Source organism: Vanessa cardui, chromosome 14, assembly GCF_905220365.1.
Source record: "Vanessa cardui chromosome 14, ilVanCard2.1, whole genome shotgun sequence".
Classification (NCBI taxonomy): Eukaryota; Metazoa; Arthropoda; class Insecta; order Lepidoptera; family Nymphalidae; genus Vanessa; species Vanessa cardui.
This window is the reverse complement of record NC_061136.1, coordinates 13,372,510-13,392,694: the sequence shown is the minus strand read 5'-3', so window position 1 is coordinate 13,392,694 and position 20,185 is coordinate 13,372,510. Positions and strand designations below refer to the sequence as shown.

The 20,185-nt window shown below is 33.0% G+C and overlaps 1 protein-coding gene across 1 annotated transcript; it reads left to right on the top strand.

The window, feature by feature from the left end:
- The first annotated feature begins 2,551 nt into the window (after positions 1-2,551).
- On the top strand, positions 2,552-19,054 carry LOC124535433 (synaptic vesicle glycoprotein 2C-like). Its single transcript, XM_047111646.1, has 11 exons — positions 2,552-2,870; positions 13,116-13,277; positions 13,669-13,831; positions 14,524-14,645; positions 15,542-15,777; positions 16,134-16,285; positions 17,012-17,168; positions 17,452-17,565; positions 18,082-18,248; positions 18,729-18,856; positions 19,002-19,054. Exons 1-11 carry the CDS (start codon positions 2,774-2,776, stop codon positions 19,052-19,054), a joined length of 1,551 nt encoding a protein of 516 aa, XP_046967602.1. The 5' UTR covers positions 2,552-2,773.
- Positions 19,055-20,185: the final 1,131 nt, after the last annotated feature.

The window sequence follows — 20,185 nt, the reverse complement described above, 5'->3', positions numbered from 1 at the left end:
TGTGTTAATAGTGCGTTAAAGATGTCAACTTTGGAATCAATATTTTCTGCAGCTGTAACAGCACTCCAGTCAATTTGACATGCATCATCACAAAGACGGGTAACATCCATTCCACCAAAATTACGTTGGAGAAGTATTCGTGGTTTGGACTTAGGAGGGCGTATTTTATACGATAGATAAATTAAATCATGGTATGAAAAAGAGTCTGCAGGCAACTGGCCATATTTACAAACAAGATCAGGTGAGGAAACTATTATAAGGTCTAAAAGGGATGGCATACAGTTCGGTAGTTTGTGAGTAGCGGAAAGAGGTAAAATGTGTAAATCGCAGGCTTCAATTATAGACACGAGTTTATTAGAGCGATTGTCATTCTTGAGTAAACAGGTGTTAAAATCACCCATTATTATAGTTTGACTATATAATGGGGTTAGAGTCTCTAATAAACTTTCAAATGCAGAGAAATAGTTGATAAGGAGAGAAGGGCTATAAAAAACACCAAGCAAGATTTTACTATGGGATAGCACGACTTCTAAAAGCAGATGTTCGGCCGCATCAGGGGGAGGGGGCTGAATCGACGAACTTAAAATTTTAAAAGGAATATATGAACGGAGATAAATCGCGACTCCACCACCTCCCCTGCCAATGCGGTCGTTGCGGATGAGATGAAACCCAGGCAAGGAGTAAGACGTGGAGGGCAGACAAGGCTTAAGCCAAGATTCTGAAATTAAAATTGCATGTATGTTTCTTGATTCAAAAGATGCAAGCATGTCTGGGTAATGAGCCGGAATACTTTGGGCGTTGATATGAAGTACATTAAAATTTTTCCCAAGAGTGGAGAAATGCGAATTAAGTGTTACATTTAATGGAACGAAACTTGTACTGTGGTAACTTGCATTGCTACTCGAGTCATCATCGGACGAAAAGGACAAAAACTGGTCACTCTGTATACTACTATTTGATATAGACATAACTGAGACAGTAATATATAAATGAATATATGATTAAATTAAATAAAAACAATATATAAGAAAATACTTATAATGTATAAATATTAATAAATAAAAATAAATAAATAAATATAATAGAAAACAGAATTAAAAAATAATAATAATAATAATAGATATGGAGTTTTCAAAAACTGTGTTTCACAACCCACCAGCTTTAAAACATAGTAATAATATTAATTACATACAACTATCATCAGGTAACAACACTATCTCGTGTTTATAATCTATAAGATGCGGCATGTCAATTATATAATTGATCCTTGAGTGACCCTTACAGTAACTGGAGTATAGGGAGATTTCTTTGCGTTTATATGATTCCAGCAACTGGATTTTTGAATTTGGAACAAAATTGTGTCTCTTTACTTCTAGATGCTGTTATATGTATTTAAGTAAAAAAAGTAACAGTCTGCAAATTTCCCACTGCTGTGCTAAGGCCTCCTCTCCTTTTGAGGAGATAGTTTGGAACATATTACATCACGCTGTTCCAATGCGGGTTGGTGGAATGCACATGTGGCAGAATGTCGATGAAATTAGACACATGCAGATTTCCTCACGATGTTTTCCTTTACCGCCAAGCACGAGATGAATTATAAACAAAAATTAAGCACATATTTATAGTGATGCTTGAACCTCAAGACATCGGTTAAGATGCACGCGTTCTTACCACTGGGCCATTTAAGCTCAGATATATGTATTGATACTCGGTATAAGATAAAAATGATTACAAGTCAAGTTAATAGAAGATAATTTTGCTGTTGTCAGCCAATTAATTGCCGGGATTGTTATTAAAGAAGGACACCGTCACTGTCCGCTGGTCTAACTGATTGGAATGATTGACGGTTTGTACACAAATACGCTTTACCCCATACTTAACCTAAGTCCTAATAAAAGTTTAAAATCCATGTTCAATATAATTTAAATCCGAAGTCGAGTAGCAAAGTGGAATGTGCTCTAAGCCATGGTGTAATGCTGTTTGTTGTTTATTTCCGTAGCTGTACGTATTTAAAATAAATATTTTTTTAATTATTAAATTAAATTAATTTTAAAATAAATCAGTTTTTTAAGCAACAAATTGCGTTTTATTTATTAATTTTAATTGAATTATTTAAAAAATAACAATTCATTATAAAACATTTTTTATTTTAGCTACAGAACAGCATATATAGTTTAAAATCTCCAAAATTCCGAATAGTGAAATGTTTATAATGCAACTAGGCTTATCTACTATTAGGTACAACACTAGTTGCATTTATAAAGTCAAGAACCTAGTCATATTAATAATACGAATTTTGTATTAAGTAGTCTTTTCGAAATAAATAATCTATTTACATAACAATCAACGGTTTATTGACATAAAGTAATTAAGCAATTCACCTACATACAAAGATAAAAACAACACCGACAATCAGTCAGGCATAAAAATGAAGAACACTCGAATTTAATATTACCTACCTAACAGAAAAACTAACGTCTTTTTATTAGATAATGCGACCTTCCCATCTCTACAGAATCATTTAGTCAGTTACATTATAGTTTCCGTACAGACTGAGCGTGTTGTGATAATATAATAATAAGAATAAAACGAAAATGATTAAAAAAATATATTGCTAATTTAATACGAAAAAAAAATTACCTGTGCTTTCTCGCGAAAATATTATTAAAAAAAAAATAATAAGAAAAGAAAATCTTTTCAAATAGAATGCACGATTAAATCGAAGTGTTTCGAATTTTGAAAACAATCAAGGTCGTTGACATTGTATTGATAAATGGCTGCAGACAAAAAAGATAAAGATATAGAAATGAGTGGTCGAATTGAGAACAATGTTAAGTGCTATAGTTACGAGGACGCGTTAGATATGACAGGTAATATATATTTTACAGTAAAATATAACATACTATGTTGTGGACATATATGTGTGAATAATATAACTACTTGCTTAACGTAATAACTTTTTAATTGTTAAACTAATTTTAATTTTTAACTTTAATTAAGGCTGAATAGGTTTTTCTTAAATGTTTTGAAAAAAAAAAGAATACTGGGTCACATCTACAGTCAGGGACATAATAAGGTTCTTGGGTATGATTTTTTAGCGTTTTGCTTGGGAATTATATTAGAAAATAAATAACATGTTGAGTATCGTCCTACCTAGTTTTTACTATGAACACAACGGGTAGAAGAGATGATTCATATTTTATTACTATATTCTTTAACTGGTGAACCGCCCTGGCTTCGCACGGGTGCAATACTGATACTAAACATACTATAGAATTTGTTTATTTACTGCATCACATTACAAACTTCTACTACTACTACTAATTTTAAGCGTTTATTTACTATATTGTCCATGTATTATGTACCAAAACCTTTGTCTCAAATCACTCTATCTATTAAAAAAACCACATCAAAATCTTTTGCGTAGTTTTAAAGATTTAAGCATACATAGGAATATAGGGACAGAGAAAGCGACTTTGTTTTATACTATGTAGTGATGTACACCACACAAAGAAATAAAAATAAATAATAATAAATCATACAGAGATCCCTAGACAATACAAGTCGCGTAAACTATTGTTTGGACGGTAATATCTTAATACGCTACTATCATAAGCACTGCATTACAATGAAGGAAAACCGTCCCCGAATTAATATTTAGAATTGAGTATTGAAGTATAGTACGACAGTACTTAGATGTAGCATCGCCAAATTCAATAAAACCAATTACTGGCGATTTGCACAACCAATAGAAATAGCTCCCTATCGCGCCATTCGACGCTATAGCCCGAGAAAGCAAATCAACGTGTTAAATTAACGAATATATTAGGTCATATGAATACTACGAGTTATTACGTTCGTGTAAAGATCATATTCGCATAAGAAATAAATATTGATAATTTGGGATAGCGTACTTAATTCGGATGTGATCGGTTTTACGAGTTATGTCAATGCTACATCTAAGTTGTGTCGTACTATACGCGGCTCCTTGCAACCGCACGCGTCCCACGTCGAGTCATTTGAGCGCTTATGTCTTCCCCTTTTTCAGTCAGATCTCATTAGTCGACCCCAATAGTAAGACTTTAGAAGTACGCCTTGCGAATGTAAATCTTCACCTATTTTTTATTTTACATTTGTATTAACAGCAGTTAATGTTGAATGAATTAATGAATGCATTATACTTTATTATACACCGCACTAAAATATAGAAAGATAGAAAAAAAGAAAGAAAGTAAAACAAAATCAATACAATATAAAAACGAAAAATAAAAAATAAATATCGATTAAAAGTGTTATACAATGCGCGGAATTATGGCTAATTAGCCATCTCTTCCAGACAGCCCAATCTGAGAGAGATTTTTAATCCATCCGAGTAGGTAGTGCAGTCATAAACTTACATACACACTAATACTTATACTTACTACATGTAATATATGTATACATAACATATATCTCTATTAGACACTAATACATACATAAGATAATAACATTTTATATAAAGGTAAATTAATTAAATGTTCTAAGTGATGAGACATAGATTTTCTATTATCTGCCATGTTGTAAAAAGACAAGCCATACAGTAGTCACATATGATTTGACATATCGTAAGTCTTACCTTGATAATGATGAAATTAGTTGGTACCAAGATCGACCTCGCGCGTTTAGTGTCCAAATAAAATATCTGCGATTGCGCTGCTTTCACACACTTCCGTATCTTTTCACGAAATACTCTCACAGATTAAAAAGTAAACAGTACAGAGTAAAAAGAAATCATCCTCCTGCCCTTTTCCCAATTTTATTTGGGGTCGGCGCAGCATGTCTTCTCCTTCCATACTTCTCTGACGACGTCATCTCGCAAGTAAAATTCTTTCTAACCATATCGTCTTTCACACAATCCATCTATCGTTTTCTTGGTCGTCCTCTACAGAGTAAAAAGAAAGTGAGTTAAAAATATTAAACATCAGAAGCTGTTTTAATTAAGCTATGGATATTATTCTTAAATGTTTCGAGGATATCGGAGGACAACGTTCTCCTCAACAATATAATTAATCTTGTGAGAGTTATCGCGTGGGGAAATATGCTCCAAATCTCCTTTTCAAAGAAAGAGGAGGCTTTAGCCCAAAAATCAGAAATTTACAAACTGTTGATGATTTTGATCACGAAAGTTATCAGAAATTAATATGAGCACAAAACAAAGTTATAACTGTTTCAGACAATTTAGATTCTCCAAATCAACAAACACAACAGCATTTCGCCATTAACATTATCAATTTCCCGCCAAAAACGGCCTAGCCTGCCTAAGATGGCGCCTCGACCTCACTCAAGGCCTAACCTCCATTGTAACTGCTCGTGACAAAGATGTAATATTATATTGATAAGTTAGAATAAAATTGTAAGATGTTATTCTTTTAATAGTGAATATAACGAAATAAAATACATTAGTGTTATTCTGTAAGATAAAACTCGAATTTCACTGCAGAGGACGATAGTGAAATTTCGAATAGAATCTCTGAAGTCGTATTTTCCAAGAGTTTGCAGCCTCGCAAACTCACTTGAAAATATAAAAAAAAACAACTAGTTCTTTATTTTGATGCGCTTTAATATTAAATATGGTATCACAATAATTTCTGAGTTTTTCAAACTAAACTAAATAGATGTACTGGTATATACGTAATTAATTTTAGACAAAATTAAAATTTTAATTATTATTTGGAGGATATCATGAATGGATCATAGAAATGAATGTGTAAAAATATATTAATATTAAACAAGGTAGGCGTGTTTGTGACCTCTAGGGAAGAAGAAAAAAACTTGACATGTCCTCAAAATAGAAACGGTCTTTAAAATGACCATGAAAGTCAATGAAAATATTTTATACGAACGCATGACCGACGGTGCAAAGATTAAAATCCAGATTGTCATTAATATTATATACGTATAGCACGACAAAACTTAGATGTAGCATAGGCAAATCGCACCATTCAACGCTATTCTTTGCTATAGATTTTCGCGTCAATTCAACCCAAGAAAGCAAGTGCATGTAAATCGACGAATATTAGGCCATATGATATTACAAGTTATTACGTTTGTGTAAAGATCATATTCACATAAGAAATAAATATTGATAATTTGGAATAGCGTACTTATTTCGGGGGTGATTTGCCGATGTTACATCTAAGTTGTGTCGTACTATACTAGTAGGCTGTAAGGTTATTTGTTTATTGCCTGTTTTTCCGCATCAACGACGAAGCTAATCGTCGTGAAATTGGCTCACAAACAGCTTCAATAGCAAAGGCTGTAGTTAATTTGTATTCCAATCGAGAATGTGGTATCTACTTAACACTAGCATATCCTGCATAGTCAATGCAAACGTGCTTGCAAATATGTTTAATGATTAAAGGATTTATACCCGTTTGGGTACCACCCACTTATCACCAAATCTTCTCCAAAAACCGTAATACTAAGTTTGAATGTGTTGCAATTTGAAGGATTAGTGAGCTAGTGTAACTAGAGACAAAAAGGATTTACCTTTTAATTTAAATTTTAGTTGGTGTGCATTACCTAAATTGGTGATGCATTAATGACGCAAGGAATGATTATTTCTTACAGCATTAAGAAGAGTATTTGTCAGTCTGCCTATCTATGATATATCTATGATGCTATCACAGTTATTAATATAAGAAATGTTTTATATTTGTATATGGCAACTTTACGTTGTAGATTTGTACAAAATAAAAGTGATATAATATTTCTTTTATTATGAAATAGTCAACGTGATTTTAAAGGACTTTACGAACGCGTATTTTCATTAGAATCCGAATAATATTTTTTTTTTAAAGACACACACCGAAAACATTATAAAGAGGTAAAACAACTTTTGGACAAGCTTAAATGTTACTTTATTTACAATCTATTCTGAATGATGTTGGCAACAATAATTTCGATCAAAAAAAAAAAAAGATTGAAATTAGGTAGACTAACATTTCTTTTAATACCGGGTAATAAACTCAGAGTGAGTTACCTTACCTAATAACTACGCGGCATCTTTAAACGTGCGGAAGTAATCTCTTGACATCTGAAACGAATTTTCAAACGTCAACATTGATACGCTTATTTATTTTCAAAGCTAGTGTATACATATTAGCACAAAATATCTTTTCCGAATATTTAAGAAATCACCGTATCTAATACTTTGTTAGCTCCTAGATTTTTCTTTTAGCAGAACCGGTGCAAACCAGTTAATCATTTCGTCAAGCACGTGTATCACACACACATGTAACATTTGTTTCGTATTCTCTGGGGTCGTTTCTACTAACAAATTCTAGTAACAAATTGTTGCCGTTTAGCCGTTTTTCTATTACAGGAACGCAACGAATCTCAGTCTAAATTGGATCGGAATTAAATCGAAAATAAGACTTATAAATTAGTACAATTGACCTCCTTATAAAATAGGTACTTTATTTTTTAACCAACCAGTTCTAATGCAGTATTATATACGCTATAGAAATCAACTAACTACATACTATTGGGTTGGCAACTAAGTGATTCCCGATTTTGTGGATAGGTGGACTTTAGGCTTTTTTTTGTTTTGTGAAAGTGGTCAAAGCAGGTGCTTTGACCACTTTCTATACTTTCTATAGGTTAGGTAACCTATATTTTTTCTAATTGTTTAGACTTCTCACTTTAATTTAGTAAAAAAATATATATCGATTAGTGCCTTAGTTTTGTTTTTATCCCAATTAAAAAATATAAGAACAGGACGTGCACTTCAAACATATTTTATTGTATTACTTCCGAAAAGGCAAGAACGCCCGCAAGCACAAAAGAAGCTATGTGCCGTATATGGAAAAGAAGCCTTGAAAGAAAGGCAGTGTCGAAATTGGTTTGCCAGAATTCGTTCTGGTGATTTTTCATCGGAAAATGCTTAACGATCTGGCTGCCCAGTCGAAGTCGATGGTACCCATATCAGGGCCATTATCGATTCAGATTGCACAACACGTCATGATATTGCACAGAAACTCAATGTATCGCACACATGCACTAAAAATGTTTGGATATATCAAAAACTCGTTTTATGGAAAAATTTCAAATTTTCCTTCTTGTTTGAAATCGGCAATCACTTAGTTGCCAACCCTATATTTTCCCTCAGAAATATAATCATATAAATATAATTAAATTGATTTAACAATATTACCATGACTGCTAAACTGTAATCTGTGTCTAAATTTATCACGATTTCTTATATATGGTTATTTGAATAATATAATTAAATATTATTTAAAGATTTCCAAGAATGCATACATAGCACACACACACATAACATTGGCGATATCAGATAATGTATCTGGTTGTATGGCATTGTGCAAGCCACTCTTTTTGGGTATCATCCACTTCTATCAGATATTCTACCGCCAAATTCCGTATTTGAAGTATCAGCATTGCACCCAGGCAAAGCCGATGCAGGTCGCTAGTATCAAATAAAAAATAAGTAAAGTAAAGTAACAGCCTGTAAATTTCCCACTGCTGGGCTAATGGCCTCTTCTCCCATTAAGGAGAGGGCTTGGAACATATTCCACCGCGTTGTTCCAATGCGGGTTGGTGGAATGCACATGAGACAGAATTTCAATGAAATTGGACATTTGCAGGTTTCCTCACGATGTTATCCTTCACCGCCGAGCACGAGATGAATTAAAAACACAAATTATGTAGTGGTGCTTGCCTGGGTTAGAACCCGAAATCATCGGTTAAGATGCACGGGTTCTAACCACTGTACCATTTCGGCTCATCATATATAAAAGAAACATCATAATTATTACATGCGTCACCAATGTATTGTTTTTTAGCGGTAAAATACGACCAGCTGGGAGGTAATTACACAGACAGTGTTACACAAAGAGAAACGCGCACAGATAATTAAATATTAAAAACTATTTAAAACAATATCGAGAAGTATTTAAACAGAACCACATGTTTCGAGGCCGACGTTTATTTTCGGTGAAATATGTTAATGATTCATTGTTTTAATTATGTTAAATATAAGCAAATAATACTAGCTTAGTTGGCTCTTAGGTAAATTATATTCTATAATAAATACAATAGTTTTACATTATAACAATTATCTCTTTAAATTTATAGTTTAAAATCTTTACGTAGTATAAAACAAAATCGCTTTTTCTGTCCCTATGTCGTATGTATGTGTACGCTTGAATCTTTAAAACTACGCAACGGATTTTGATGTGGGTTTTTTTAATAAATAGAGTGATTCGAGAGGAAAGTTTTTGTATATAATACATAGACAATATAGTTAAGTAATACTGATAATTTTAGAAGTTTGCGATGTGATGTCGTTTATAAACAAATTCTGTAGTATGTTTAACATCAGTATTGCACCCGTGCGAAGCTGGGACGGGTTGCTAGTATTTTATAAATAAGACGATTTACTTCGTCCTAAATGCATGATTACTGCTTATAATGTGTGGCTTATATCCGTATGTTTTACACATACACATAAGCTAGTGTTTCTAACATCTTAGTGATTCTTGTGGTATAAATAAGGCTATATACTTTTTTATTATAACGCAGTAAAGATATGTGTAATCAATTGGTCTTCCTAATTTTAATGGAGAAAATTTTCGACCAAGTTGTTCCAATTCCAACGATGATGAGATGATCATGATGTTCTTTAATTAAGAAATAATTCTATACGTATTAATACGTTAAATGCGGAGCGAGGTCTAATACGCTTCTTATGTTTCTCCCTGAAAAGTAAAAAAGGAAAGTAACAGCCTGGTAAATTTCCCACTGCTGGGCTAAGGCCTCCTCTCCCATTAAAGAAAGGGTTTGAATATACTCCACCTTGCTGTTCCAATGCGGGTTGGTGGAATGGACATGTGGCTGAATTTCGATGGAATTAGACACATGCAGATTTCCTCACGATGTTTTCCTTCACCGCTGTGCACGAGATGCATTATAAATACAAATTAAGCACATATATAGTGGTGCTCAGTTTCTCGCTGGCGCACATTGGACCGATATTTAAACGTAGTGGACTTAGGCATGATACAAAACAATTATTTCATTTTAAAAAAATAATTATAGAAATGGATTCTACTGTCAAATACAACATTATATTGTTCTTTGACTTTTACGATTTACCTATGTCGTTTTAATGCTATGAATATTCAATTTTTTTTTTGTATGAAGAAAATCATAATCATGAAAATCTCAAAAGTCTCCAATTACGGATGTAATAGTTAAATTAGGACTGCGATATTTTGCCATTTCGGAGATATACAGGATGTTCGTTTTAAATTGGCCAATGGGTGAAAATCGGTTTCCGAAAAAGATATCTGAAGACTTTCTTAGATAACTAAAGTTTTTTAATTATTTTAAAAATTTTGACGTATTCATTTTTTTGGTCAAGTGCGAGTTGTGCATATGAATTAGTGCAATTCACCAATTTTTTTTAATGGGTATCGATGCCGTATGTTATAAAGATCATTTCATTGTATGAGAAGAAAAAATTTGGAACGGTGGAAGTTAGTCAAATTATGGAAAATATTTTTTCAAACATTATAATCAACATTTTTTCTATGGACAACTCATCCTTGACAAAAAAATAACTATGCGACATTTGAAATGCCCGAAAAAGAGCTGAAGTTTCCTTATAAAGTTTTCCGGTATCGCTTATAGATTAGTATAACAACTCAAAGGTTACTTTATATATTTTTTATTCTCTATTCCACATCACCAAAGGTCTAGGCGTCTAAGGTATCTAGGCGCGTTTTTTTTAAATAGTGCTATATCCAAAAAGCCTAGTTCGCTACAACAAATATTCTTGTCTTTTGACAAAATTAAAAAAAATGATTTAATATTCAGACGAGTCAGATTCAGATTCATTACGGAATGACAAAACTACTAAGTGTAGTAAACTTAAAGTTGTCTAGATCATTATCGCCAATAAATGTCTATTCACAATCAATAAAGTTTTTGCCTTATCTAAGAGGGCTTTGTGGTTTCGGAAAAGATTTTGATGTAGGTAGTAGAAATTTATGTGTAAGAGCTGATTAGCAAAAGATTCAGAATATCTTCATTGGTGGCCTTTCTACAGAATTTTTCTTTCTTCTGAATTTTTCGAATAATTTCCAATCGCCACTAAACCAAAACGTTCAATAATAGCTGATCCATGAGCAAGAACTTTATGAACACTTGCAGACCTGTGATACCATTCGTATAAATCAACGTACAATTTTATGGTGGCTTCGGCATAATCTCTAAACTTAATTGTATCTCTAAGGTGACCCAATCAATTTCTGCCTTGATTGTATTATCTTTTAAAATGCTAAATTAATTTTCCTTTTGAACTTTGAAACATATTGAGTTGATAATAATAACACTCTAATAATAAGGAGCAAGCAAGCAAGTTTATTACCAGAAACTTGATTAATAGGTAGCAAACTACCAATAAAAAGACTAGAGTCATATTAATCACCTTTTTCTATGCTAGCTATGGGCATTTTTTCCTTATAGTTAGCTTGATTGGAAGCTCCGTCAAAACATTTAGTAATCAGAGTCATTTCTCTGCATGTCTCGTCAATTATGATTGACTAAGCTAACTAGTTGCTTGTTGGGTACTTTTTCGCAGAATCTTAATTTGCCATTTTGTTAATTTAAGAGACAAAAACAAGGCTAAAGCTAAAATAATAAATAGGGGGTAGTCCGTATGAAATAATGGGTAACAACAAACTGAGATTATCATTTTTCCTTTCATACTGTGAGCCTAGGGACATTTCAAACTACCTGCAAATTTATGGCTTCTGATTGGTCCACGTCACAAATGAATCTGATTCTGATAAGAAATCCGGTTTTGAAACAAACAAATGACGTCACTGGAGTTGTATGGACTATCATTACACAAAGACTCCGTATCTTCTAAGAAAAAAACCGGTTTCAAAATATAATTACAACATAATTTCATTTGAGTAATAGTAGTATTAATATTATAAATGATTATTAATAGAAAAAAAAAAAAAAACAAAATTTTGAAAGTGGTGTGTTTGAAAATTTTGAAAAACTTTGAAAATAATGGATAATACAAAAAAAAAGTTTTACTGCATAAAAGTATTGTATTAGTATGTAGATTTCAAATATATAAAAACATATATATATATATATATATCCCTAAGTCCACACTTTTTGATTTCGGTCCACTGTGTGGCGGCTAAGGAAAACAAAGATTTCTTTGTCGTGCGGAGGCCGCAACGCCTATTTGACGTATTGTAGGAAAGTGATAAATATATTTATATGATGCCTATTGCAAACAGAATAATATAGTGAACCTATTTTCAACCGACTTCAAAAAGGAGGTGGTTATCAATTCGTCTGTATTTTTTTTATTATGTTTGTTACCTCATAACTTTTCAATGGATGGACCGATTTTGATAATTATTTTTTTGATTGAAATGTAGTGCTTCCCGTGGGATCCAATTTTAATTTTATCCTGTTCCGATGAGGGTATGCCTATGAAAACGTTATAAGTCTTAAATTTGCATTATGCGCGACAAATACGTGAATAACTCAAAATTGTGCCAACCAATTTTGATGATTCTTTTTTTTTTATTCTAACTGACAATCGAGGATAGCGTCAATCTATCTGTAATCTTAGATAGGTTATTGAAAACGGACGATAAACGACACGCTTAATCTATCCATGTTAAAAAAAATCGTTAGTTAAATCAGCTTCACTTAAAATCAAAAAATAAATAAAAATTTTGACAAAAAGAAAAACTGGCTTCAAACAAAACACTATTTTAAAACAAATAAAAATGCACTTAAAAAGTAAATAAAGTAATATTTAACATAATTTTTAGAGTCCTCCTAGGTAAAATGAAATGAAAAATATTAGACTACTTAAAAGTCGATTTACGATTATATAATGTAGTTATAATTATTGCTATATTTGAAGTCGGTGAGAAATGCCAAATTATTTCCTTAATACCTCACTGAATGTTAGAGTTTCAAAAAACTTGTAAAAATATTAATCAAAATTAACATTGAAATTATGGTATTTACTTTTTGTGGTTCATATAAATAATTTTTTTTTGTTCTATTCACAGGTCATGGGAAATACAACAAGGGGCTCCTGTTCGCTTGCTTCATGCTCATCATTGCCATGGGCATTGACATCTATGGCTTGGGTATTATTGTCACAGTCGCCACTTGTGACTTGGGATTGAATTTTCAGCAAATCGGAATATTGTCCTCTATGCCTTTCGCGGGTAAGATTTAATTTGAATATATTATATAACGCTGAGATGACCCAGTAGTAAGAACGAGTGCATCTTAAACGATGATTCCGGATTCAAACCAAAACTTCTCCTCAAAGGGAGAGGAGGCCCAACAGTCTTCTTTCCAAATTTGTTTTTTATTTCTTTACTACTTTTCCTTTTAAAAAAACTTTAAAAAGCTTAAAAACTGGCTACATTATAAAATAATAAATTTAATTATATTTAATTAACTATGTAAACAGGTACAAAGGGTAACCAGTAATTTTCTTGCTGGATCTAATCGATAGAAAATATATATATAATAACGATTGAAAAGTGCTTATATAAGCCGATTTGACTAAAGAACATTTTGATTTTCATGGTTTTCTGTTCACACTTCCAGGTATAATAGTCATGTCGTATCCATGGGGCTACCTCTCAGATACGCGTGGCAGGAAGCTAGTGATGATGTGGTCTATGAGTGGCAGCTTCATCTGCGCCGCTCTCAGCAGCTTGGCACCGACTTGGCAAGTCCTAGCTGCACTACGGTTCCTCAGTTCCGCACTGTATGTTAAATATTGAGTAAATTTGTAATTAGTTTATTAAATTTGTAGTTAGTGGTTTGTTATCGAATATTGTAAGTTCTGAAACGGATATCTGTTTATATTATGTATTGGTAAAATGAAAATGGCATATCTTAAGCATCTTCATTTAGGGGCTGTTTATGATGTAATTATAAAATTCATAAAATTAACTACATTTTTTTGTTTCTTAAAAATTATTAGCTTCAATAGATAAATTTAGATATAAGTCATAGGAGTCAGTCCCTTTTAAAAATATATGTATAAGAAGAGGTTTTAGAAGTGACAAAGATTTCGAATGCTATTACATTGACAGTTAGTTCTTATGGAAATTATCCAATCTGGAATAAATATTTTGTAAATATAAAGATATGTAAGTACCGAAAAATTAAAAAGCCACTGTCACCATACTATAACCAAAAAATTAAATACACGTTTTGTGGGTAACATCTCGGAGACTGTTTATTTTTAATTGGAAATAACATCATACGCATCTTCGAATACAAAAATCAAATGAGTTTTATAGGTATGAAAAAAAAATCAGATCTTGTAACCATCACTGTAGTGGTCGTCTTCGCGTTTAGACTCCACTTCCACTTACTATGAACTCCACCTGGATTTAAGTCATATGCCTTCCCTTTTACTCATAAAACTGAATGTGAATTTATTGTATCCAGATCCAGCGCCGCAGAATCAGCGACGTACGCTCTTCTCGGTGAATGCTGCAGCGCTAAGTATCGAACCAGATACATGCTCATCATGACAAGTGCCCTAATGTTGACACCCACTTTGTATTATGGTGATTCTATTTGATTAATTTTAATTAAGTTTTCGGAGACTTAATTTACTTAAACCCTACCAAAAAGTATAAATACCATATACAGTTTGTACAGGGTTATTGGTAACTCGACGTATATCCGTTAGGAGGTGATAGGGGTGACTATTTGCAATAATTTTAACCCCCCATATGCATCATCCAAAAGCAAACCATTTTTGAGTTATGACGTTTTTTAGTTTTTACAATATTTGTCAAAAAAAAAATCAAAAATTTATTTAAAAAAAAAGTATCAATTAAAATCTATTCTTTTCTTTTATTTTATAAAAACGATTAAACACTAGATAATTGTCAATATTTAAACAATAATTATCGGTCCAAATGCGAGACGGAAAACGAATTTATTTCAATATTTTTTTGATTTTTTTTCCTCGAAAATGCCTCATAAACTAAAAAAGAATCTGTATGAAACTTGGCCTGCAGATTATTTTAAACACCCCTATCACCTCCTAACGGATTTACGTCGAGTTACCAATATCCCTGTATATGTCATATTTTATACTAACGACTAAATAAATGATTACAAATATAAGTAAAAAATAGTGTTTATTAAAGACTTCAAACCTAAAAGATAGTAATATATTCAAGCTTTATTAAACAATAATAATAAATATTAGACAACATCACATACATTACTCTGATCCCAATGTTAGTAGCTAAAGCACTTGTGTTATGATAAATCAGAAGTAAAGACGGTACCACAAACACCCTGCAATATAGAATGAACTAAACTAAGGAACTTTTTCTGCATCGAATCGGCCGGAAATTGAAGCTGAACCGATTGGCGTACCCATAAAAAGCGGGGTACACACTACCCAACCACGGAGTCGTTGGATGATCATAAATGTTATCTTTTCCAGTATGGGCTTACTTAATAACAAAGTTAAATTTCACCATATACATAATGGGCATCGTCTATCGGCCATGGCGTCTCCTGACCCTCGTAATGGCTCTGCCCTTGGGTATTGGAGCTTTACTGTTGTGGTACTTCAGCGAGAGCCCAAAGTTTCTCGCCAATGTTGGAAGAACGGATGAAGCAGTGGCTATACTAAAGAGAATGTATGTCATCAATGGAGGGCAGTCAGAAAAATATCCCGTAAGTATGTCTGTTTGTTATGAGTCTTTATGTAGAATTATATTTTGCTTCCTCTGGGAATTTTGCTGCTTTACATTCAACAAGGAAAGTATGTAAATTTCTTACTGCTAAGGGCTAAGGCTGCCTCTCCCTTTGAGAAAAAGGTTTGGACCATATTCCACCACGCTGTTCCAATAGGTATGGCGGAATATACATGCGGCAGAAATTCTATAAAATGTGTCTACATGCAGTTTTCCTCACAGCCTGCTTGCCTGGGTTTGAACCCGCATTCGGTTAATATGCAGGCGTTTTAATCACTGGGCCATATCGGCTCTTAAGAAAACATACAAATAGTTCCTATTGCTCATCTGTTCTAGGTTGAAAAGATATATCTAGAAGAAGGGAGCAAGGAGCACGTAGACGGTTTGACTCTCCGCTCTCTCTGGGAGCAGATCGCGCCGCTCTTTAAGCCGCCACTTCTCAAGAGAACGTTACTACTATATTATTTAACATTCGTTGTATATATCGCGTAAGTTTATTGATTTTTTCCACAATTGAACTCAAAGATTTTTTTTTATTATTTTTTTTAAATATTTTTTCTTTGGTTCACTATTTATTGGGTTATATTGCGTTTAAACATTCATTCACCAACAACATATCATTTCCATATAATAGATAGGGTTATTTTTAAAGATGTTTCTACTATTACTATTCGACAAAGAGTGGCGTCCAATTTTTCTAGTACATATGTTTCTTGATAACTTTACATAAATTATCATTTGTGACTGGTTACACTTGGCTTCACATGAATTATTATCCAATTGGTCATAAAAAGTCAGTCTCTGTAAAACCGACTTATCGGTTCGTCAGCTAGACAACCAAGGTTATCGGCACATCACTACTAATTTTAGATTTTAAATAGACTTAAGCGTCTTGATATCATTAGTTGTTTGCGAATAAGAAAACCTCGTTGGAGTAAATTCTGACATTAAGAAAATTGGTTTGAATCCTGGGTCGGCTCAACAGAATGTTTATTAGTCGAGAAATTTTGAATCCTGCTTCGGTTCAGAAAAATTTTCATTAGTCTATAAATTTCAAGGATCAGGCTTGAGTCCACAAAATATATTTGCACTGGTAACTATCGAGAACAAACACAATATATTTTTTTATTTTTATATTGAACTACAAAAGTGTTTTAGTAAACAATTTATACTCCAAATGGATTATCGTTTAACTGTATTAAAATGACTTACAGAAACAACAGCTTTGCAATAATACTGCCGACTATATTCAACGTGTTTTTCACATCGTATGCCAGTAGTGAGTCTGGGTCCAGCTTTTGTTCGTTACTCTCTGATACGACCAACAATGTCACGATCACAGATAGCTCCAATATCACAGTCATTCAAGAAGTGAGTAATTATTGTACTTACTTGATCTTGTCTGGGCTCTTTAATTTTTCCCAATTTTCTAGTAAATATTTCACCTCCCAAAACGCAAGTTTATTGTGTATTCATAATGTTTTTACAATGTTACGATGATAATCATTTAATTCTAAAAAATTGTTGACTTCAACAATTGCATTAACAGCGAATTTAAACTTTACCTGTTCAAATGTGCCTGATAGAGGAATAGTGGATAAATGTATTGTTGTTTCATATGCAAATTCTTATAAGAAAAATATCTTCGTTCCAGGATTTAGATTGTAAAGATTCCATATCTGATAACACCATATTTGCGGGATGCGCTCACGGCCTGTCTTTCTTCGTGTTGAACGCGCTCATTTCGCAGTGCGCGAAGAAACCAAAGGTAAGACCTTAGTGTCTTTCTATTGATTGATTATTAGGACATGAACCGAGAGGGCCTCGTGGTGTGAACGCGTGCAACTTAACCGATGATTGCCAGTTCAAATCCTGCCTGGGTTAGGGTCGCTGAATATTAATGTGCTTAATTTGTGTTATAATTAATTTCGTGCTCGACGGTGAAGGCTAACATCGTGCGGAGACCTGCTTGTGTCTAATTTCATGGAAATTCTGCTACATGAGAATTCCACCACCCCGCATTGGAACAGCGTGATGGAATATGTTCCGAACCTTCTCCTCAAAAAGGGAGAGAAGGCGTTAGGCCTGCAGTGGGAAATTTACAGGCTGTTGTTGTTGTTATTGTTGTACCATTTATGTGTACTTTGTTTAATTACTTTGACGTTTATAGTTAACTGAGCATGTGATGTTGATTTGATGATCAAGACTGTGCTCAAATACATGTGTGCTTACAAGTTACGATTGAAGGTCATCTTAAATACGTTTATCTTTATATATTTTCCAGGCGTTGACGATAACGATCCTTGTGATAGCAGCAGTTGCAGCAGTCTTGATCAACCTGACCGGGGAAGCGATCTCCGGTCTCCTCTTCTTCTACATCTTCCTCACCACTGCCATGGTCTTCGGACTCGTTTCTTCATATTTTGTTACATTATATCCCACATCTTATAGGTAAGTATTTAAACCTCTTCTAAACTGTGGTCACTTGCTCCAATTGTTATTAAGATGTCAAATAAAACAAAGTCTTCCTATCACAAAATCAATTATTACAATTTAATTTGAGACTAACCTACTATTGATTGTTCCTTAACTATTGATTTTCCAAATCCGCTAAGTAACTAAATTCTTCCTTACTCCACGGCTACTTTTTAACCAACCCATATTGGTAGAGGGTGGTGAAATAAATTCCAAGTCTTATCCTCCAAGAAGTGCCTTTGTTTTATCATTGTTGAAATAAGTGATTAGTGAATGAGTGAGTTTCTTGATTATTCTTCTTAGTTCTTCTAGCATCTTGGGTCATTTACTTCCTGATTATGAGCTTTATTGGAAGAGAAAGAAGACTAATATTCCTTATACGAGTAATTTCTTGTATAGAACGCTAGTATTCTCTAAAAACTGGCAACATAGTGACAACTCAACTGTTAACCACAGGGGCATGGTGGCGTGCCTGGGCATGATGGTGGCTCGGCTGAGCGCGTTCGGTGGCACCAACCTCGTGAGCGCGCTGGTGGGGCACGCGTGTGGTGCCACACTGCACGGCGCCGCTGCTCTTGTGCTCAGTCAGTACACAACAGTATTTTTGATAAAAAAGCATAATAATACATTTTGATACGTCATACTCGATCTTGAATTTTTTTCTCCAGGCCATATAAGTTTTAGTTTATAAAATACTTACACAATGCTAAAACTTTTTTTTAATTTCAGGTGGTGCCGTCGCAGCCTGGTTCCTGCCTTCAGATAGCGACGCTAAAGGATAACATTGTTATTAATTAATTTTTTTATTTTTAACATATTTTTAGCATTCTTAAGACATTCCGAGTATTGTTAAATATAATAACTTAAAATAGATATCATGGCATTTATTAAAATTATTAATAATATAAAATGTAATTATAATTGAACTTAATAAATAAAATAAAATGTAATTATTATTTCGAACTTATTTCATATTTTAAATATAATATTGAATAACTTATTATTTAAGTTATTAAATTCTACTTCTTATTTTTAACTAGAAATTAAACTCGAAAAATGTACAGTGAAAAGTCGAGTTTTGAAGCATCTGTGTCAGATTTATTTTCATATTTTTTATAATGTAGGGTAGCATTTATTCAAAGTTTATATAAATGAAATAAAAACATAACGATTAATCTCTTTATTATATTTATTTACATATAATAATATACTTCTGTGTAATCATTTCGATTAGGTTTTAAAGAAACACATGTTTCAAGCTCCTACCACTAGGGTAGGGCCTATAAACTCATGATCATTCACCACAAAAGTACTAGCGGCATTTGTACAGTATTAGGAATGGTTAATGTATCTTACAATACCTGTTTCTGATTGGTGGGAATCACTTATTATCAATCCGACCATTTGCACATTTCCTATGTGTAAATGTCTTACAGTATGTTTACTTATACAATAATAAATCACTTTTTGTACTTTCAAATATGTACAATCAAAGTAAGAAAACCTTCGTCAGTTTTCAAATTTATTCCTTTATCAAGTCGTACACTCTTAGTACCTTTTGAATCTAAAGATCGAATCATTGCGACCCAATATCTTATTCTCGATCGGTAAAGCAGATTATCGCTCACACTGAGCACACGAAAATAGATCTTAAGGTGACGAACTTTTTCTTACCCCGACTGTACATGACTGTTTACTTTCCTATCGCTCAATACTGCAAGGTTTGGCTGATGAGATCTCTGTTGGGTATAAAAATCGAATACATACATTTCAATATCTCTTCATTAACTGTTGTAATAATTATTGGTGAAAAATAAAAGTAACAGTATCAATATATTGTACCTTATACATACGTCGTATTGTCATCAATACGGATACTATAGGTCGTTGAACACAAGCGCCAACAGATGGCG

What these genes read in the sequence shown, in the direction of transcription:
- LOC124535433 (XM_047111646.1), top strand. Translation starts at nt 2,774, where the DNA reads ATGGCTGCAGACAAAAAAGATAAAGATATAGAAATGAGTGGTCGAATT. An exon ending in GGACGCGTTAGATATGACAG is followed by an intron (nt 2,871 to 13,115) that starts GTAATATATATT and finishes TTCTATTCACAG; the next exon opens with GTCATGGGAAATACAACAAG. An exon ending in ATATCACAGTCATTCAAGAA is followed by an intron (nt 17,169 to 17,451) that starts GTGAGTAATTAT and finishes TCTTCGTTCCAG; the next exon opens with GATTTAGATTGTAAAGATTC.